This window comes from Lissotriton helveticus, chromosome 10, assembly GCF_964261635.1.
Source record: "Lissotriton helveticus chromosome 10, aLisHel1.1, whole genome shotgun sequence".
NCBI lineage: Eukaryota > Metazoa > Chordata > Amphibia > Caudata > Salamandridae > Lissotriton > Lissotriton helveticus.
The window spans coordinates 104,634,960-104,653,045 of record NC_136071.1 but is presented as its reverse complement, the minus strand read 5'-3'; the positions used below and the strand labels follow the sequence as shown (position 1 = coordinate 104,653,045).

Sequence of the window (18,086 nt, the reverse complement as noted above, 5' to 3'; positions counted from 1 at the left end):
AGAGAGGAAGCTGTGCTTTAAATGAGTCCAGGAAAAATGAAGAATCATTGGTGATATTATCATAGCGGGCACGCATTTGATTTCCTGACAATATTCATGTCTTTCAGGACAGCACAGTGTTAACAGACGATAAAATTGCGGCCACCCTCTTGACAGACACCTTCGAAACCTGGGGCCCCGGGCTTATTACCACGCCTTTGACGAATGTGACAAGCTTTCTCTCCAATCTCGACTTTCTATTGCCGTACATCAACTCCACTGCACTTGACTACGTGCCTAGGGGCGTGTCCTGTGCTGTCTATCAAGCAATGTAAGTATTTTCAAGTCACTCAGAGATCCCTTTTTTTCTGAAGGGGATTGCAAATTCAATTTGCACCAATCCATAATCCGAAATTTGAAGTAAATGCCATTTGCGCCCAATTTTGGATTTATTGCAGGACTCCGAATGAGCCCTTAAGATTTAAACGAGAGCAATAGAAATGCATTAGTGTCTTGAATAATACCAAGGAAAATTAATATAGTCACAGTATTTCTTGATGTTTTTATTTATTAAAATGGGTCTATGACGTCAGATGGAAATCCTTATTTAAGAAAGAAAGAACTGGTGATCAGGCCTGTTACACAACCTTGCTATTGCACATTTGCTGACAGCCTATCAAAAGTCAGCGATCTGTTTCAAATTGTTTCTTTCTGTCACGTTCTAATTATAATTTTGAAAGCCATCAATGACGCTGAAATCTACAACTTCTCCCATGGAATGTACTAAAAGTTTACAGGAGTTTAAACTCACAGGTGTGTGTGTCTTTTCACACCTTCATCTGAAAAAGTGCAAACTGTTTGACCCACTTTACAATTCTGGGAAAGTGTGATTGTGGAATGCCTACATTTCTCAAGATACAAGGCAGCGCAAAGGCTTCTGGAACCTATTCACCAATATAAACGTAAAACTACAGATGGGGATAATCTAGCTGAACATTCTTTTATTTTTTATTTGGTTTTTCACCAAATTCCCAGTAATATGCTTGGAATGTGCACCGGACACAAGACGCACATCAAGCTAGTGAAATTGTCGTGTGACTCTTTCTTGGGACTCGTATTCGCCCTGTTAGGAGTTCTCTATGTGCTACAAATTAGCACAGGGCTAATGGAGCCTCCTATGGAAATGGAAAAGTTACTTACCTCGGTTAATTATCTTTCTGGTGTATACTCTATCTACCTACAGATTCCTCGCCTTTGAACATGTCAGGCGCCAGTCTGGATTCAGAAACTGCTGACCTAGCTCTCCAGTGCTGATAAGGGGTGTTGGCCCCGACTGACACCAGCAACAAAGCTATGTCAGTGTCACCCTCACACTCTGGCGTCAGTTGTCACTTATTTCTAACCACGTCTTTCGAGGCGGAATGAGAATAACGACTAGACAAAAATGGGTGCTACATAGTAAATTGGCATTGTTTTATATGGGTTTTACATTTTTTTTTAGAAAAGAGGAGGGCGAGAACGGTGAGAAATCTGCAGGTAGATAGAGTAACCACCAACCATAAAGATCGTTACAGAAGATAAGTAACTTTTTCCCCCCGAGATGGACCACAACCAACATCTTGGTAAAGAGTCAAGGTGCCGAAGTCAGTACAAAGGGAATAGCCGCAAATTATTAATGAGCAGAGCCCAGTACAAACCGCAGGTACTGTCTGTATGGTTTTAATATTGGTATATGAAAATACATGTCCTGACGGTAGAGGGATACTATCTAGTTTTCCATATCTTCTGACAGTAACACCGGGCCATGACAGAATCCTGAACTTCTCCTTGCCAGGTACCAGTTCAGGCCCTTAAGGTCTAGGAGTGGACAAAGGCCACCGCCTTCAGTGGGAACCAGGAAGTACCAAAAATAGCACCCATGCCTAATTTCCCATTTTGCCACTATCTCCACTGCTCCTCTATGCAACAGGGTCGCCACTTCGTGCTGCAGATGTTTGGCTTTTGATATATCCCCATCATATGATTTATAGGACCCATTGGTCTAAAAAAATGATCTGTTAGGCGTGTAGAAAAGAGAATGCTTATTTTCCAAATGGCATCATGTGCTTCTTCATAGGGGAACTACTAGGTCTTCCTTGGTGGAGCAGGGAGGAGAAGGAGGAGGAAGAAGGTTGGACGTGTTTGCTAGCTTACTTGCCTCACCCTGGGTACTGTTGGACCAGAGAGTTTGCTAAATGGTGTTATTTGTTTCTGCCTTTATTGGGATGATCTGACAAAGGCTTTGGCATTTAGAAAGAGATGAAAATCCCTGGTCGTCGATTGAGGACCAGAGATCATTCTGTGATTCTTCCTTCTTTAAAGCCTTCAAGCTCTGTGTACACTTTTTGTCTAACATGGTCTCTGTCCAAGGGCATGTCCATGAACGTATTCTGCTGAAAGCCTGTGGAATTGAGCCAGATGTACCTTCTCAAGGTAACCAATACGCTCAAGTTCTTGGCAACGGGTTCTGCTGTGTCCAGGCCTGCTTGGAAGATGTGGCAAGAGACATCCTGCCCATCACATACTATTTCTGCGAAGTGGCGCCGTAGGTGTTCCAGTACATTAAAGACTACCAACGCTGCATGTCCCAAAGGACGTGCGTGTAGTGACTCAAAGCACAAGCTGCATTCAGTGAGCGTTACACCAGATTTCCCCCAGAAAAGATCTTCCTCCTCACAAGTTCCAGTTTCTTAGATTCCCTTTCAGGAGATCAGTAGGGAAAACTGCAGGATTCAATTTTATTGTGGAGGAGATTTTAACCATAAACTTTCATGAGATGGATGCATGGACAAGAAAGTAGGGTCTCCAGGTGCTGGTCTGCAGCGTCAGGCTCTTAATTAGTTCACCGCAGGACAGGATACTGGATTTGACCATGGATCTTTCAGTGTTTCAAGAAGGGCATCGTTAAAGAGTAATAAGGGCTCTATAGTGGAAGCAGTTGACTGCAGAATGTACGTAGTCCACTGAAGGAAGAGGGAGGTGTAAAACCTCATATGCTTTCTTAAGTAGTACATGAAAGCCACCATCTATGAAGGAGCCTGGAACAGGGGCTGGCTCAATGTCAATATGCACCGCCGTATCCAGCCCAGTTGTGTTTTGACGAACCAGTAAGTTTGTACCATCAGAGGAAGGCATATAAGCGAAAATGCTTATATATAATCAACCCTACGAAGTGGTCTTGTAGAAGAGTCAACAATGCACATGGCAGCTCCAATTGCTTTTGTCAGTTACAATAGCAATAAATACAATGCCCAAACCAGAGTCCTACCATTACAGTTCTTTCTCAAAGGTTTGTGTGCCGGGAATGTCAGCTTTGCTCTAGAACCAGAATTGGTTATTTGTATCACTTATTTGGGCAAACAAATGGTCAGTGGCCAAGTGGCCTTTCAGAAAATGTGCAATATCTTGGAATGTTGAATAACTGTCATCTCGACCCAGGCCATGATGTAAACATTCAGCGGGATGCCGCTTTTCAGTCAACAGCAACTTGCATGCCGGACCTTGTAGGCCCCTACTGGTAAACTCGAAACTACAGTTCCTTGCATGCTTAGTGCTACTAGATCATATCCACACGTGGTTGACAGTCCCGCTTATGATACAGTGCCAATTGATGCATATACTGGAGCTGTTTCTTCTTTTTTAGAAGTTAAATAGGTAATGCATTTCCCTGAGGACTCGGACATATGTGAATTTGTGTCCTACTTAATGGCAGCTGGTCTCTGCAGACCAACAGCTTGGAAGGGACTTTAAAAATAGCAGCATATACGAAGATGGTATAATCCTTCTGTTACTCCTGTGCATCCCTCCCTATTCCATTTGTTGCATCTTTCCTCCAAAGGTTCCATTACTGCGAAAAGTATTGCGCTCCTTCCGTGTCAATCCTACTGACAGCATCAGCCTCCTTCTTAATTTCCATAAGAAACAACATGATCTTCCTTCCTTCCTTCCTTCCTTCCTTCCTTCCTTTTCAAGGTTTTTATCGAGATTAACTTTCAAGATCCCTATGACACCAAACTCCTTTCTAATCACTTCCCTTTACAACAACATGATCTTTCTTCCTCAACAATAACTATCAGCCGCGCCTCCCGTCTTCTCTCTTTCTTTAGTATTGGTAGTACCTTCTGGCCACAATCTCCTATTTACTCTCCTCAGTACCAGGAGACTCTCTCTCTTTATCCCTGACCACGTTCAGTGAGACGCACATGATCTCACATATATATGCAGCACTCTAGCTATTTCTTGTTCCATTAGTGTCTGCAAATGTTACACATCACTTTAGTTGTGCCATCAAGTTTTGCATCCCTGGAGCCTTCTGTCAATGTCAGTAGAATTTAACTTCCTCATTGATCTTATTGGTTACTGCAGAATCTCCCTGACTCACTACACTCGTTAATGCTGACAGAACCTTGTTCTCCCTTTATATTTCTATTGGTAGACGCAAGATGGCACTCCATCATTGCATTCATTAGTATTGGAGGAATCTCCATCGTTTCCATTAGTTCAGACCCTTTTTCCGCAATTTTCCTCCTACCATACTCACAGCACAATCTTTCTTGCTCATCATGGCCATTAATGGTAGAAAGGTATAGTGCCACAATGTTGTATAGAGAAATATACCCGACATAATAACATGTCTCAAATATCATCTGCAATAATATCGCCATATTGGAGTTAATAATAGAAAATCACCACCTATGGGGCAATATTTTTGTATTGGGGATAAATTGTGAGCAGTGCAGCAGTGTTTTATGTGTCGCCTTTGAAAAAGGACATCAAGTCCGAAACGCGTCCACATGGGGACTGCCATATGGTGTCTACGGATCGAAGCTGTTTCTGTTTTTGCCAATGCATACCCGTGAGAGTGCACTTTGCCTGGGTGCACCTGTTTAGAGATATATATATATATATATATACGACAACCATTCCCGGCTGTTCCCAGTCTCTAGTTACGGCGAGTCTGTGCGGGTGCCGGCCACCCTATATAAACAAACAACTTTTCCTCCCAGTTTTGAAGAAATTGCACAGACTGCTCACGATGCTTCAGTGATTTATTTGCACGAAGTCAGCAGCTCCCTACCGACGTGTTTCGCCACTTAAGGCTTGGTCACGGTGGATGTGATCAGTTACAAAGTGCTATTTACATCTTAAATCATTAACATAAACAGAGGACTTTCATTAGACTTCACAGACTACCTTGTAGTCGCCATCTTAGAATGTGTAATAATTTCGTTTTTTGCCACCAAACTTTACAAAAATTAAATTTTTCAGCATTCTGCTTATTCATAAATATTTACATGGAGTTCGCTTAATATCGCCCAAGTGGGCAATTCATTTTACATGATACACTATTAAATTTGTCAACAAATTATATCACAGAGCTTATACTCTTGTTGCGCCCCAGTGGGCTCCTGTTAAACATATATTTATAAATAGACTTTATAATCAATAATCCCGCTGTGGGTAGTTGCATTCCAACAATTCATAAAGTCAACAAATTATATTGCCTGATTTGGCTCAATTCATGCCCCAGTGGGCTGGTGTACCAAGTAACAGTTCTTGAGCTGAATTACTCCACAATTATCAAAAGTCTTGCCCCAGTGGGCTACTTGTGAGTGGCTCTCCTTGTATCCACAAAAATGTTACGTTTGTCCTCCAGATCTTGTTACATGTTCCTGCATGAAAAAGATGTAATTTTTAAAATTCATAAATTCGACATATTTACATGTTAAAACTAGAGAGAGATGTCTGGACCTGATTACATTTACACATATTATCATAGATGGACTGCCATTTCTTCACTGCAATTCATCCCATTTGGATGTAAGGTCTCGAAGTCAATGATATATTTCGACTCGAGGATTCTCAGCTGTCGCAACCTATCACCACCCCTTACATTTTCTTTGACTGCATCAAGTACCACGAATTTCAACAGATTGTCATTCTGGTTGTGGTGTGTCTTGAAATGTCGGGCAACAGGATAACAGTTCATTGTTATTTCTAATGGCCCGTTTATGTTCCAATATCCTGATTTTTGCCCTGTGTTTGGTGCTTCCAATGTAGACTTTCCCACAGGGACAAATTAAACAGTACACACAATATTCGGTATTACAGTCAAAGTTACCCATGATGGAAAATGGCCTGGAGCTGTTGGGCATCTGTATTTTCTTACAATTAGTACTCCCTTTACAGGCCTTGCACGTCATACAACACTCAAATCCTGCTCTATTCCTGGCTGTAGTTTTCTTTCTAGACGAAACCATATTTTTACTTAGATCGTCTTTCAAAGATCTTCCCTTACGAAAAGTAATCTGGGGATTCTCTGTTATGTGTTTGCTCAGGAACTTATCTGTAGTTAGAATTGGCCAGTTTTTTGTCAGTATCTTCCTTACCTGATATGCTTGCCCAGAATAGGTAGTGATAATTCTTACTGTCCCCTCCTCTTCACTCACGTTTCTTTGTTTGGGTACTAGTAAGTCAGTTCTTGACATTTCATCAACTCTGACAACTGCTTGATTGATGGTTTTTGCAGAGTATCCTCTCTCCTTAAACCTCTCTGTCATCACTAGTTTTTCTTTTTCAAAGTTGATACTATCACTATTGTTGCGTTTGGCTCTCAGCAGCTCACCGAAAGGTATACTCTGGATGAGACTGTAAGGGTGAGCACTAGTAGCAAACAGCAAGCTGTTCCCCACTGTGTCTTTTCTATGCAGGCTGGTGGATAGTTTGTTGTTTCTAACCTCCACTACGGTATCTAGAAAGATGACCTTCTCACTGCTTATGTGAGAAGTTAGTTTGATATTCATCTCGTTGTTATTGAGACTGGCAATATATCTCTTGGCACTCACTTCATCCCCCCTCCAGATGCAAAAGATATCATCTATAAAGCGAATCCAGAGTATCACCCTTTCCCCCTGGTCGCTTTGGCTACTGGACACCTGCTCCTCCCACCAGCCCATGAATAAATTCGCGTAGCTGGGGGCGAAGCAGGTGCCCATCGCCGTGCCCTGCATCTGCCTGTACAGTTGATCGTTGAAGTAAAAAAAGTTGTTCGATAGACAGAATTGTCTGACTGCCTGGATCCCAGTTTCGTGTTTAATTGATGTATACAAACTGGTCACATCCATGGTTATTAACAAATAATCAAATTTTGGAAGGGAATTTTGGAAAAGGGAGAATATCTAGGACTGAAGTGTAAATATCCGAAAACACCAGTTTTATATCTGCTGCCAAAATTACACAAAAACCCACTGTGTCCACCAGGGAGACCCATTGTGTCATCCATGGGGTCACAATTGGAGGTAACATCCAAATATATAGATTAGTTCCTGAGACCTTTTGTGATGTCCCTACCTGCCTACCTCAGAGACACCATGCACTTCTTAAATCTAATTCATGACCTAACCTGGGAATCTGATTATTTGGTAATAACCATGGATGTGACCAGTTTGTATACATCAATTAAACACGAAACTGGGATCCAGGCAGTCAGACACTTCCTTAGAGCAAGATCAATCACTGCCCAATCACACAGTGAGATGTTGATTGAAATGACACAATTCTGTCTATCGAACAACTTTTTTTACTTCAACGATCAACGGTACAGGCAGATGCAGGGCACGGCGATGGGCACCTGCTTCGCCCCCAGCTACGCGAATTTATTCATGGGCTGGTGGGAGGAGCAGGTGTCCAGTAGCCAAAGCGACCAGGGGGAAAGGGTGATACTCTGGATTCGCTTTATAGATGATATCTTTTGCATCTGGAGGGGGGATGAAGTGAGTGCCAGGAGATATATTGCCAGTCTCAATAACAACGAGATGAATATCAAACTAACTTCTCACATAAGCAGTGAGAAGGTCATCTTTCTAGATACCGTAGTGGAGGTTAGAAACAACAAACTATCCACCAGCCTGCATAGAAAAGACACAGCGGGGAACAGCTTGCTGTTTGCTACTAGTGCTCACCCTTACAGTCTCATCCAGAGTATACCTTTCGGTGAGCTGCTGAGAGCCAAACGCAACAATAGTGATAGTATCAACTTTGAAAAAGAAAAACTAGTGATGACAGAGAGGTTTAAGGAGAGAGGATACTCTGCAAAAACCATCAATCAAGCAGTTGTCAGAGTTGATGAAATGTCAAGAACTGACTTACTAGTACCCAAACAAAGAAACGTGAGTGAAGAGGAGGGGACAGTAAGATTTATCACTACCTATTATGGGCAAGCATATCAGGTAAGGAAGATATTGACAAAAAACTGGCCAATTCTAACTACAGATAAGTTCCTGAGCAAACACATAACAGAGAATCCCCAGATTACTTTTCGTAAGGGAAGATCTTTGAAAGACGATCTAAGTAAAAATATGGTTTCGTCTAGAAAGAAAACTACAGCCAGGAATAGAGCAGGATTTGAGTGTTGTATGAAGTGCAAGGCCTGTAAAGGGAGTACTAATTGTAAGAAAATACAGATGCCCAACAGCTCCAGGCCATTTTCCATCATGGGTAACTTTGACTGTAATACCGAATATTGTGTGTACTGTTTAATTTGTCCCTGTGGGAAAGTCTACATTGGAAGCACCAAACACAGGGCAAAAATCAGGATATTGGAACATAAACGGGCCATTAGAAATAACAATGAACTTTATCCTGTTGCCCGACATTTCAAGACACACCACAACCAGAATGACAATCTGTTGAAATTCGTGGTACTTGATGCAGTCAAAGAAAATGTAAGGGGTGGTGATAGGTTGCGACAGCTGAGAATCCTCGAGTCGAAATATATCATTGACTTCGAGACCTTACATTAAAATGGGATGAATTGCAGTGAAGAAATGGCAGTCCATCTATGATAATATGTGTAAATGTAATCAGGTCCAGACATCTCTCTCTAGTTTTAACATGTAAATATGTCGAATTTATGAATTTTAAAAATTACATCTTTTTCATGCAGGAACATGTAACAAGATCTGGAGGACAAACGTAACATTTTTGTGGATACAAGGAGAGCCACTCACAAGTAGCCCACTGGGGCAAGACTTTTGATAATTGTGGAGTAATTCAGCTCAAGAACTGTTACTTGGTACACCAGCCCACTGGGGCATGAATTGAGCCAAATCAGGCAATATAATTTGTTGACTTTATGAATTGTTGGAATGCAACTACCCACAGCGGGATTATTGATTATAAAGTCTATTTATAAATATATGTTTAACAGGAGCCCACTGGGGCGCAACAAGAGTATAAGCTCTGTGATATAATTTGTTGACAAATTTAATAGTGTATCATGTAAAATGAATTGCCCACTTGGGCGATATTAAGCGAACTCCATGTAAATATTTATGAATAAGCAGAATGCTGAAAAATTTAATTTTTGTAAAGTTTGGTGGCAAAAAACGAAATTATTACACATTCTAAGATGGCGACTACAAGGTAGTCTGTGAAGTCTAATGAAAGTCCTCTGTTTATGTTAATGATTTAAGATGTAAATAGCACTTTGTAACTGATCACATCCACCGTGACCAAGCCTTAAGTGGCGAAACGCGTCGGTAGGGAGCTGCTGACTTCGTGCAAATAAATCACTGAAGCATCGTGAGCAGTCTGTGCAATTTCTTCAAAACTGGGAGGAAAAGTTGTTTGTATATATATATATATATATATATATATATATATATATATATATACATATATATATATATATCCCATACACACACTCATATATATATATATATATGTGTGTGTGTGTGTGTGTATGTATTTATATATGTGTGTGTGTGTGTGTGTGTATATATATATATATATATATGTGTGTGTGTGTGTGTGTGTGTGTGTGTAGAGATAGATAGATGGATAGATAGGTGGCTAGATAGATAGATAGATAGATAGATAGATAGATAGATAGATAGATAGATAGATAGATAGATAGATAGATAGATAGATAGATAGATTAGTGCCATTAGTGCCTGCAGGATTTCCATTCCTCCTTCTGATTGGGTTTCTCTTCCATTACAGGTAGGGGTCTCTCACTCATTTTTTCATCTAGTGCCACCCGGGCCACTCCTTCATCATGTCCCTAAGTGCCAGCAATGCCTTCCTATTCTCTTCTGTTTGGATAGATCATATGTCCTTCTCTCTTTGCTGTCACTGATGCTGGCAGGGATGTATCCTACAGCTCCCATTATTTTCAGCTCTAGTTCACCCTCTCTTCCATTGCTGTATGTAGGACCATCCCCACTACCCTCAATAATTCCATCAATGTCAGAAGAAGGACATCCCTCATCTCTCCACTTAATACTAGTAGGATCTCTCTCATTCCGCCATTTAGTACCAGCATTATCTCCCCCTTCATGGCTCCAATGTCAGTCTATTAGGGCTTGTAGCAGTACTGCAGGACTTCCTTTATCTTGTTTATTAGTACTAGCAAGGCCCTCCACTTCATGAAATCCATTCGTGTGAAAGAAATGCCCTCATCAAACCTTATTTAGAAAGAGTTGGGGTGTGAAAGAATTGCCCTCACCAACCCCTATTTAGAAAGAGCTGGGGTGTGAAAGAATTGCCCTCATCAAACCCTATTTAGAAAGAGTTGGGCCCTCCTCTAATGCTTCTAGGGGTGTAGTTATATCAGTGCTGCATCCCGCACAATGGTACATTGGCCCAGAGGTGTGAGGGCAGGCCCAATAGTATCTGCAGTTAGATTAGGGGTCACACCATGTGAGTAATTCACACACAGACCCTGCTTGGGACCTGAACGGTGTTTACAGTTGCAGGAGGGAACAAGGAACAGAGAGCAAAGGAAAGAAAAGGAAAGGCTCAAAGAAAGAAAAACTATTGAAGTGAGAGAAAGGAAAAATTAATAAAGACGAGCAAAAGGAGATAGGTAAGAGAAACATAAAGAGCTCTGACAAATGCAGGACGGTGATGCAAGACAGAGAGAGAAGGAAAGATAAGATTTAAAGACGAGAAAGTGAGAAAGAAAATAAGACCGAACAAGTATATTAAGTGGAGCAGAAGGTTAAGGTGCAGATAGAAGAGAGGATACAGGATGTTGGCCAGGAGAGGAAAGGTGAAGACAAAGAAGTGAGCATGGGTAGAGAAAAAGACGAAGGAGAAAAGGATGAGGATGAGTTATAGAGAAGACTGAGAGGGAAGGGGTTGACAGGAGAGAGGCTGAAAGGAGGACAGAGACAAGAAGGAGATGGAGAGGACGGAAGGAAAGACAAGTAGAAAGAGGAACCTGGAGACTTGTACCTACCTTTTGTCCAGCAGGTGCATTCACAATCAGATCTAGGAGGATAAGGATCCCACTGCATGCCATTTCATAGCTGCTGTTACCAACCCAGGTGTAGGGCCCCATATTCTTTCCTGCATCAGACTCCAGGCTGCTTCAGAGATGGCAATAGGCCTCAAGCCAGGGCTGCTAAGGGTGTCATACGTGACATCGAGCCACGCGGCATCTTTGCAGCTTATCACTGAGTAGCGGTGAAGCATGATCCTTTGGTAGACAAAAGCTCATGGTGGCAGAGAAAGGAGGGCATGCTAGATCTGGAAGCCAGTGATACATCTCAATTTGTTATTCTTTTTCAGTGTGAAAGCATTGGATAACGTGTTCAGTGATCTCTCCATGAAGAGTAAAACGGCAGTACTCAACTTTCAGAGAGAATACCTCACCCAGCAAGCTTCAGGAGGTGGTAAGCAAAAACTTGATTTAATAATATTTCTTCTCTTTGAGCTACATAAAACGGAAAGTGTTTACAAGAATGTTTTCAAAGTCACTTTATAAAACTATTACTGGCATGTGTCTGGGATAATGTTATTATTTTTAAATAATAAGATCTGGTTGGTGCAAATCATAGTGACTATGTGCATCCTTTTAGACCTTCTATTGAGTTTTTTCAAGCTAGCTTTAGTGAATACCTGAATGTGGGGTTTTCTCTCTGAGACAAGGCCAAAGACCTCCACAGCATGTTTGAATAATGAATGGGCACCAGTCGGTCCCGTTTTAAAGGATGCCAGTTTACCTCTTCATGTCTCTACCAGAGCGGGCACAGGGACGTTTTTGGGTCAATGGACAGTAGAGTACTGACATCTTGTCTCAGATGTTTATAAATATAAGCACTCATTGTGTTTTGTCATTTTAAAAGGGTCCACCTGGGTGGGATTATTTTCTAAGGAATGATATTTGATTGGAGAGAAAGAAAAGGTCCTGGGGTCGTAGTTTGTATTTCACAGTTTCAGCAATAATCAGAGACTGTTTATGAGTTCAGTTACAGAGCGTCTGGCAGTTTGTGCCAGATCACATTTTGTTTTATAGCAATTTAGCAATTTTATTGATGAGTGTCATTGGTATTAATAAACATCAAGTCTTACTATTTGATATTGTGGCCGGCGGGGTGAGGTTAGCGTGATCAATGGCAGTAGTCAACATGAGATACGCTGATGTGTTATAAGGAGTGAGGGCAGCCAACTTCTGGGATATGTTTTCACAGTCCTTTGAGATGCTCCTACCTAAACCAATGACGGATGGAATCCGTACCATTGGATGGTTGTTTGGCCAGATCTTAGATTCTGTGTAATATTTTGGGCTGAGCATAAGAGTGCGGTGAACATCTGTATCTGGATATATGGCACTTTAGGAAACCGATCTTTTGGTGAAAGGTATCCAGATATCAGTCACTGATGTGAACCATGTTGAGACTTTCCACAGCTTCTGTATCTTGGAAGTGAGCACTCCAACTCTTCTTCTCAGATTGAAATCAGGAGTCTGTGATCATCTTGTATGTCATGGTGTTCAAGCAACATTAATTAACAAATGCTCTTTCCTTGTTTCAACACTTATTTCACATTGGGTGGGAATCTGAAGGCAGACTTTTCCTACCTTTTGCAAGTGGATGTCAGTCATGGTGGGGCACATACTAACTCTTACCGGCCAATCACAACAGCTAGATGTGCCCCCATATGCTTCAGGGATAAAACTACAGCTTGAAATAGGGGATTGTGGGACAGCACTTGTTCAGTACTAAGGCAAGATTTTATTTTTGGTGTTGATTACCATAGTCCTCAATGGTGCTGTTTGGTGAAACTTTATGAATTTTCCTGTCTCTCTCTTGCAAAGGGAGTTTTTAGGGGCTACATTTACCAAACCCTGGTTATCCACAGTTCTATTAATGGGAGTTTATATACTCAAAGCTCCCTCATCTATGTTAGGTCTCTTGCTGTGAAGTTTATAAAATACACATGGCAGAATCAAGTCAGGTGTTAGAGAAGCTTAGTGACTCCTTGTCATGAGATAGTTTACCCCACAACTAACATAGTCAAGTGTCCCTAGAACCTTTGACATAAGGAGGTCCACATGCAAGTCTGGCAGGAAGATCACAATTACTTTTAGTCTATTTATTTAGTTTTTCGATTAAGCACTCAGCTGTTCTGAATACTGTGTATTTAGTTTCTTTTGTAGTTTGTTGCAGTGTGCAAGCGAACAGCAACAAACCGCATAACCATCAACAAGACTAAGCATGTTGTTTTTGATGTGGTGCTAGTGGTACACAATTTTTTTAATGTATAGTTGTATTTCGTTGGTGCGTGATTACTCAGGGTGAAGCCTACTCTGTCTTCTTGCTAGAGAGTTTTGAGCATAATGTCAGTGCTCATACACATTTGTTGCTATGTTGTATCATAGGATCCTGAACACACTGTCTTAATGCTATGCTGCAGCACAGGTAACTGTGTGCTGTGGTGTACTGTGGTAGGCTCCTGGATAGAGTGCTGCTGATCTTGCCAATACCTGTGCTCAGGTACAGGTGCTTCATGTTCAGTTTTGTTGTTGTGCTGTGCTGGTTCACAGGGTCACGTGCACTATTATGTTGTGTCATTTTGTGTGTGAGCTTGGGGTATCATTTGCAGCAAACTACCCATTCTAAGATATAGAAGATCCAAAAAACGCTATCCAAAATGATTGTCCCATTGAGTCAGTGTCGCTCTGGTTTAGCATCAGTAAAAAACTCTGAAATGAACTAGGAGCAGTTTGAGAGAGGGACCATGTGGTCAGCAACCAAGCACCAAAAAAAGTGTGAAGAACCATGACTACAATAGATACTGTCATCGTCCATTTAGTAGGTATGTGCTTACATGCAAGATTTCAGGAGACTATGGGCCCGATTTAGATCTTGGTGTACAGGTTACTTTATCACAAGGGTGACAGATATCCCGTCCGCCGAAATATAAATCCCATTATATCCAATGCCCTTTATCTTCCAAGACCACCGTTGTTCCCCCTATGTCCGGTATCAAATCAGTAGTAAGAGGGTCAGAAACAGGGGCTCAGCATAGTTTCATACGCATATGACACCCAGCTCATCCTCTCCCTCACAAAGAACCCCGAAGACACCAGACATTGCTTCCAGGAAGGATTGGGGGACGTAGCCGCCTGGATGAAAAGCAGGTGCCTGAAGCTCAACTCGGAGAAGACCGAGGTCCTCATCCTCAAACTTTCCACCTGGGACAACACCTAGTGGCCCTCCGCCCTCAGGAGTCCGCCCACCCCGACAGACCTTGCACGGAACCTCAGCATCATCCTCGACTGCTCCCTCACCATGACCCGCTAGATCAACTCATTGCCTCCACCAGCTTCAACTGCCTTTGGATCCTCCACAAGACCTCAAACGGATACCCCCAGAATGCAGAAAAAACGTCACCCACGCTCTCATAACCAGCAGATTGGACTACGGAAACGCCCTCTTCACCAGAATCAACAAAACCCTCCTCCACAAGCTCCAAACCATCCAGAACGCCGCAGCCAGACTCGTCCTCGGAACAACTCGGCACGAACACATGACCCAACACCTACGTGACCTCCACTGTCTCCCCGTCGAGAAGAGGGTAACCTTCAAACTGCTCACCCACGCCTACAAATCGTTCCACATCATACTCAAATACCTCAACAAGAGAGTATCCTTTCATGTACCCAAGAGGAACCTTCATCCTGCAGACCTCACCCACGCAGAAATCCCCCGCATCCGCAGAACCAGAGCAGGCGGAAGAGCTTTCTCCTACGTCGCAGCCAAGGCCTGGCATGAGCTCCCTGTCAACATCAGATGCTCCCCCAGCCTCCTCACCTTCAGGAAGAACCTTAAGACCTGACTCTTCGACTGAGCCAGAGCTGCACTCCACCCTCCGCCCAGCGCCTTGAGACCCTCACAGGTGAGTAGCGCGCTTTATAAACACCCTGATTGATTGATGCCAAAGAAATCTTGCGTCACTGTTTACCAAGATGGCTAGCCAGTACCTCCTGTATACCTTAATCAAATTTAAATGTCATATTTATGTAGTGAACATCGCAAGCTGAATTGAATTGTGACTCAGAACAATATGTGTTATTTTTCCCCTTTGTAATGGTATCACTTCCACTGACCTCAAAAGGATAACAATCTAAGTCCCCCGGATTGATAAATCAACTTGATATGATTTAAACCTTTGATCTTTAGATCTCTGGAAGGCCACTCATCCCACCAATCTATTTTATTACGTGACAATTTCTTTAATGTTACTAACTGCCCACACACCTATCTATAGCTTAGAACTTTAGTCCAGCTGCATCCTTTTCTGTCAGTGAAGCTTAATTCCTGCTTGACCCATTTCCTCCTGTTCGCTTGTGGCTTACAGCAATAGGTTGTTCACTTAACAGGGTGTCTAGTGTTGTTCTGTCACTCACAGCATTACCTTGTTGCCAGCACGCAGTACAAAGAATATACCACTCACCACCCCCAGATTGCTCTAGCATTAATGAGCTACCCATTTGCTGGTTTGCACCTATTGCCCTCATTCACTTATATCCGTAGTTCCTTCCTCCAGCTGCTACTTGGGTGTTGGCTCTCACGGCCTGATTCACAAACATAAAGTAAGTATGCACTTTTTCAGTATTCACAAAACCGCATTTTAGTAATAAGTTTATGAGTGCTGAGACGCCACAGTAGGGGGGGTGAACTCCGCAGATAGAAAGATGGGCCTGTCCTATCTCCTAATGCGTGGAGTTCTCCGCACCGACTGTGGTGTCTCCCCGCTTGGTAACTTACTATTAAAATGCAGTTTTGTGAATACTGAAAAAGCTTACGTTTACCTGTGTGAATCAGGCTCCAAGTCCATTCAATAAATGCTATATTATTGCTCAAGTTGGTAAACTATGAACACAAAGGAAATGCAGATTAAGGGACTTTACTAGTACGCTTTGTCATTTGGATCTGTACTGCCACATGAAATAGGTCTCTGAACGTGACTTGTGATGATAAGAATTAGATTTCTTACAAGTTTGTCGATAGAAAATATAAAACATTGTTCTTGGTTGTTTTTCAGATGATGCCTGCGCACATGGAATCACGAGCACGACAGACTGGATACTCAAAAACTTGGGGCATTTCTGTGAACTATCAAATGGGACAGAATTTCAGACTTTGTATGGCTCCTTCAATCTAGTAAGTTACTCGGGTCTGTGCCACTTCACTTGAGTGCCCCTCCCATACGACGAATGATGAGTAGCACAATGTAATCTAAGCCTTCTTTCTTCAATATGGGTGATAGTGGTGTTGACAACTACGTTTGCAGCCCTTCTATAGCTTCGTTTCATGCACTCTATTGTAAAATGGAATACAATTCTCTTCGGTGTGGGGGCAGAGATGATGGGGATAGAAAAAAAACAAGAAAACAGAGAGAAGGTAGATCCCCATAATTGCAATGAAAGATTTTCTCTGTTTAAGGAATTGAAATTGTTGCTCCATGTAAATAATGGCAATGCATTGGGAGCCTTAATTCCGTGTTGATAGAAAAGCCTTCCTTTCCTAGTGAGAAAGAAGAAACTAGAGGATAATGAACATGTGACATTTCCTTCCTCATATTCCTTCTATGGGGTGGCGATTTCACTGGTTGGTTCTTCACTGAATTAGGCATTTCGTCCAAAGTCAGGGGATTTTATCTTACTACTCCATTTTAAATCAGTTTCCTAATGACCGACTTTCATTCCCTCTAAAGATCTCCCATCTGATGTCAGATGCAAAAGCGTTAACATAGAACGAAACACATTTATAACACAAGAAATTTGAAATTTATAACAAAATCTGCTTTCTAAAAATCTTATCCGTTTCAGTGTGCTAAAAAACTCTCCTACACCTGTCACTTGGGTAGATATAAATTACATTCTAGCAATTGCAAACTCTTTCAAGACCATTCTACAATAAAAATATTAAAGTGTACTTTACATTTAGCACAGTTTTGGATCTAATCCTTTCTCACAAAAAAACTGTGTATCAATATATAATAATTATTACACACCGGAAATGATGAGATGATCAATGAATATGGCGTACCTGAGTCTCATAGAGTAGGAACAGTTATTTGTAGAATAGAGGAATACTGCCATCTCTTCATACTGCAATACTAGTTGCCTTAACCAGATATTAGTATTATTTTGTATTTAAAAAAAGTTTTACCTTGATTTTGACTGTGCTACGGACACCAAACATCTGCAACCATTCGATGTGATCTGCTTCACACTAGGTTGTGACAGGAGTTCGTTTTATGACTTTTCAAGGTTGCAAAGAGAGTGGTGAATTATCCCCCTTCAGAGATTCAGGTAGGGTGATTGTTCTGCCCACTACATTGGGTTGCAGAGTATTGACATCCGTTCATGCCAGAGAGGGGGAGTCAGACATTTTCATGATTGCATAGCAGTGGTTGCCCACCACTTCCTGCAAGCCAGAGTGCATCAGTGTATCTTGACTCAAGCACTGGCAAAAAAGAACACCATCCTTGCAACTTTGAACTGCAACATCTGATTTTGTTTGAAACGATAGGATTAATGTTCAGTGGCTCTCCACACATGCCTGACCATTTGGTCATGGAAGATAATAATATCAATTATTTAACAAGAAAGTGTGTCCTATAAAAACTCCAATATTTATGATTTCTAATCATACTAAGATTTAAAGTTCGGGTTTTAATAAATTTCGACATTTTGACATCCAACCATGATAAATAGGGCAGTTTGCCAATGCTAACACATTCTGTGCAGTTTTAATTAATGCCCTTTGGGT

At 41.7% G+C, this 18,086-nt stretch overlaps 1 protein-coding gene across 1 annotated transcript in view; it reads left to right on the top strand.

Annotated features, from left to right (window-relative positions):
- Nucleotides 1-17,803, top strand: part of LOC144783951 (uncharacterized) — a 266,569-nt gene extending 248,766 nt beyond the window's left edge. The window contains exons 53-55 of the mRNA XM_078662679.1: nt 108-310; nt 11,593-11,696; nt 16,354-17,803. Of these exons, the coding sequence (XP_078518805.1) occupies nt 108-310; nt 11,593-11,696; nt 16,354-16,505 (459 nt within the window). The 3' untranslated portion in view covers nt 16,506-17,803. The remainder of the gene's footprint in view (nt 1-107; nt 311-11,592; nt 11,697-16,353) is intronic.
- The last annotated feature ends 283 nt before the right edge of the window (nt 17,804-18,086 follow it).